Source organism: Chrysoperla carnea, chromosome 3, assembly GCF_905475395.1.
Source record: "Chrysoperla carnea chromosome 3, inChrCarn1.1, whole genome shotgun sequence".
NCBI lineage: Eukaryota > Metazoa > Arthropoda > Insecta > Neuroptera > Chrysopidae > Chrysoperla > Chrysoperla carnea.
In genome coordinates, this window is record NC_058339.1 from 47,289,395 (window position 1) to 47,293,746 (window position 4,352).

Here is a 4,352-nt window from a genome sequence, read left to right on the forward strand (position 1 = left end):
AAGCTGTATTTACTGGAGGTCTAATTTTGCTCAATAAAGCAGATAGTGAGTGATACAATTTGGCTTTTTATTTCATGCAATGACCCGGACTACATTTTTTGTTTTGAAATCTAATATGAGTTAGAATTTATAGGAAATACTTTCTCAGTTGTCTTAGACCTTTGCCATAACTAGCTTGGATTATAAAAATTTCCTAAATTAAGACACGTAAAATGAAAGTATCAACAGCTTTTATACTTACGGGCTAAAGAAAATATTTATAATCATTTTTAAAAAAACTGACAGTTCTTAGTTTTCTTTAATTAATTTTTATTTTTGTCGAACTAAAAGCATTTGAAGTTCAAGATTTACAATTAAAAACATCAAAATATTACTTATATAAAAACATTTAAAAGTTTACAATTAAAACAGCTTCTATATGAAGTAATTCTGATAGAGATATCTTATGGAACCTCACCACCATAAATTTCCAAATAAGGGACCTTATCAACAATACCATTAGCAACTTGAAGAACAATCACTTCAATTGCTTCTTTTAACGCTGGCTCAAGATCTTTAAGAACTTGACGCCATTCTTTGTTTAGAAATGCATTAGCATCGTCTGATATTTGCTTGTTTGCATTGAGCAAGTTATCAAAATGAAATTGCAAGCCTTTGATATCCAATTTCACATCAACTTTTTCCAATTTGATATATTGAATATCGTTTTTTTCATATAACGTGTAAGCAATATCAATATCGTAATCACCATTAGCTGAAAAAATGCAAATTCATATATTTTTCTCTTTTATATTTTTTATATTTTGTTCAGTATTTACTTACATGCTGTAACATTTGCAGGACCTTTCCCACTTAATGGCAAAACAAGTAATTGCCCAGACATTACGTATTCAGCTTGAATATTTAAATTTGGTATATTTAAAATAAACCGGAGATGATTCGATTTTAAATCAATGCTGAAAATAAAAACAATCATATTATAATTCCAATTTAATACACATTTTGTTATTAATTACATACTTGAAATTTGATACTTTAGATTCCTCTAGACCCCGCACAATTGCATCATTTAATACAATATTCAATTGACCATTGTTTTCCACTTTAATTTGTGGTATTTTTAAAGGCGATAACACAGGAATGTTTAGTGTGGGATATCCTAAATCATAATTCAATGTTTTCAATATTTTATTTCTCTCTAATAGTTTATTAATTTTGATTAGTAATTTATTTATCTACCTTTTACCAAAATTGGTATTGCTTTATTTGCAGCAATGGTTGCGCAGTCGTTTAAATTTGGATCAGATCCTTTGCATGGAGTTATGAAATCAGCTAAAACAATTAGGTATGCAAAATGTAGAGACAAAACATTTAAAATAACAACTAACAGGTTTATTGTTTCAATACTGTGTATACACAGATTGGGATTAATCCTTCAGCTGATTATAGTAAACTAAAATTGTAAATTTCCAGTAGATTTCCATCAATATTTCTAATTCTTACAAACTCTTAGTGTAAATTATACTTTTCAAATATTTCTTTTCAAATTATACGCAGGATTTAACTTTATAACCAATTAAAATAGAGAGTATAAATTAATATTATAATATTTTTGAATAAGACTTACGCAATGTGGTTGCCTGATTCCAATTGAAAAAGGATAATAAACTTAACATAGAAATTAATAGTGAATTCATGGTTTTGTTATTTGTTTAATGATACAATGCTGAAATCAAAATTACTTCTGACTTTGCGGAGTAAATTCACGCATTTATATACAAAATAATCAAATATTATTTTGTGCATGTAGTTAGTTTCATTTCTATAAGTGTGAATGCGTGTATATCCATTACAAGTATTTTAAAGATGAATTATTTATATAGTAATTATGTAAATATTATTTGGTGAATTGAAATTCTAAGTCATTAAGGTAAATGTACCATATTATGGAATGTTTAGGCATAATGCACTTTGAAGGTGATTATTGAAATGAATATAAATATTTCCACTACAAAAATTGGTTTGTCATACAAAATTATTTATTGTAAATTAGTTTTGATTATTTTTTCACACCTAAGACTCTAATTTATAGCATTGAACGTTAATTTTCTGGATTTCGAGTTTATCAGTAATTCCGTGATAAAATTTGGCTTTGAACCTGATTCCGGGAATGTATGTATATAATTCCGCGATACACACTTAACATAAGTAAATTTAAGTGTGATTAGATTTGTTCAAAAGTCAATTTTTTTTGTTTATATTTTAGTTCTAGAGGCTCGGTTATTTTTTTAAATTAAAAATTTATTTGGTGTTTATTTTGTTCTTAAAATGAAATACTAACGGAATAACGCACTACCCCGTAATAATGTACATTTACCTTAAAAATAATTTTTTGTTTTGAGAAAAAACATTATTATAATGTTTGTTTTAATTACTCATGAATGTATTTGATATTAACGAAAGTGAGTAATAAATTGGGTATTAACATTTTATTTCGATGAGATATTATGTGGAAGAAAATTTATCTTGCAATTAATACCCCTCATTATACATGTATATTATGTTATGACTATCAGTATACTTAAATTTGAATTTAAAGTATTGGCGTGATGGATATTTTGACCTACACATGTAATCCGTGATTCTAACTAACATATTTTATGAAGGGTAAGAAATGGAGACACAGAAAATTAAATAGGTCATAGATTTCTAAAAAAATGAAGAAAAGAAATTTCAAGTACGTTTTCAAGCGAATTTTTTTTTGTTTTGGAGATACAATGTATTAAAGATAACAGAAAATTGATTCACTATAGTTCTCTCCTGGCGTAGTATCTTTCCATTTCGGATGTGTTCTTTTAGAATGACTCACCACGTGGATTGATATTTATCGTTAAAGAAAATGTATGATGCCATGGGCGAACAAGGGAGAAATTTATTTAATTGACTTTAAATTACCTTGCAATAATTGTAAATAATTTGTTTAAAACTTTTATTTGAAACATGTTGATGAATTACAATATGGTTTGTTCCGCGTGTGATTTAAATTAATTCATAGTTACATTTTCATAGACACAAACAACCACACACATATATATGTATATATAGAAAAATTTTATTCTTATCTTTTGTCTACATTCATGAAAATATAACAAAATTCATCATCAAAGTTGAAAATGAGGTACAAATATTTTCAACCTAAACTTGGCTAAAGTCTAACCTTGGCGCTCGTACTACCTTAAGTAAGAAAAATGTTACAATCATCTTTCTTAAAATACATGTCTCTCCTATTTAAGCGATACCATCAGTTTGGACAACATTTAACCCATTCACGTAGTTACATGGAAAACCCTAGTAGCAAAATGAAAAAAAAGGAATATTAAAAATTACAAAATTACCAAATTACCAAAACAGCAAAAAATTATTGGTATGAATGATATTATAAATGTTCAGTCATTTGTTCGTATAGTCAGTTGTATTACCTAGAGAGTACACTCTATACGATCTCGAGTCTGCTATTCTCATTAGAACAAGAAATCTTAGAACGATATTCATCAACAATGAACTTTTCTATAAGTATATTTTATAGCCATATCCAACGAAAAATTTACGCTTGTCTTAGTGTTATAGCTCACTTTTAAACATAGTACATACACATATAAAAGAGACGACATTGTCATCTTTCCAATCTCTTAATGTCGCGAATGTCCCAAAGGACTAACCAAGAATCAACCAGCTCCACACTTCATCCATTTGTTATGGATCGATGCTCACCAAGTAAGTAGAAGCAAGATGAGCCCACGGCTATTAAGATGACTATACTTTATTATATACTACTACATCTCTATAGTCAACAAAATATTGCAAACTCCCTTTTAACATGTATGTATACATCTTTTCATCCGCCTCATCTATCAACAGTCGAGGTTTCTAGTCGAATATACTATAAGATGAAGAATCGAAATATATAACCGTTTTATGTCTGTTTTCGTTTTGATGTATGATTTTAAATTATTTATATTTTAAAAATGTTATGTGTTTAATTTTTGCAGAATCTTAACGTTTTCAAGTCTAACCAAAAGTGTCCATCTAAGCCTTTAATGAGTAACCAGTGACCAGAATATCTCAAGAACAGAATTCATGCTATAAAATTTCGTAAATAACTAGAATCTGAACATCAAGGCTACTTTAACATGCTACAGTACACAGGAGAGTATGATTTCGTGACTAACAATCACGAAACTTCGTGATTGGCTTCATTTCAGTGTACCCAACCTACAACATTTTTATTTACGAAAAATTTGGAAATTGGAGCGTTAGTATATAGTCGTTAAACTGACATGTTTAAGGCGTAG

The 4,352-nt window shown here is 28.1% G+C and overlaps 1 protein-coding gene across 1 annotated transcript; it reads right to left on the reverse strand.

Moving 5' to 3' along the window:
- Positions 1–415: 415 nt before the first annotated feature.
- Positions 416–1,732, reverse strand: LOC123296485 (protein takeout-like). The gene is made up of 5 exons (XM_044877969.1): positions 1,628–1,732; positions 1,240–1,332; positions 1,021–1,159; positions 823–956; positions 416–754 (listed from the first exon to the last, which is right to left on the reverse strand). The coding sequence occupies exons 1-5, from the start codon at positions 1,695–1,697 to the stop codon at positions 444–446; spliced, it is 747 nt and encodes a 248-aa protein (XP_044733904.1). The 5' UTR covers positions 1,698–1,732; the 3' UTR covers positions 416–443.
- Between the last annotated feature and the right edge of the window lie 2,620 nt (positions 1,733–4,352).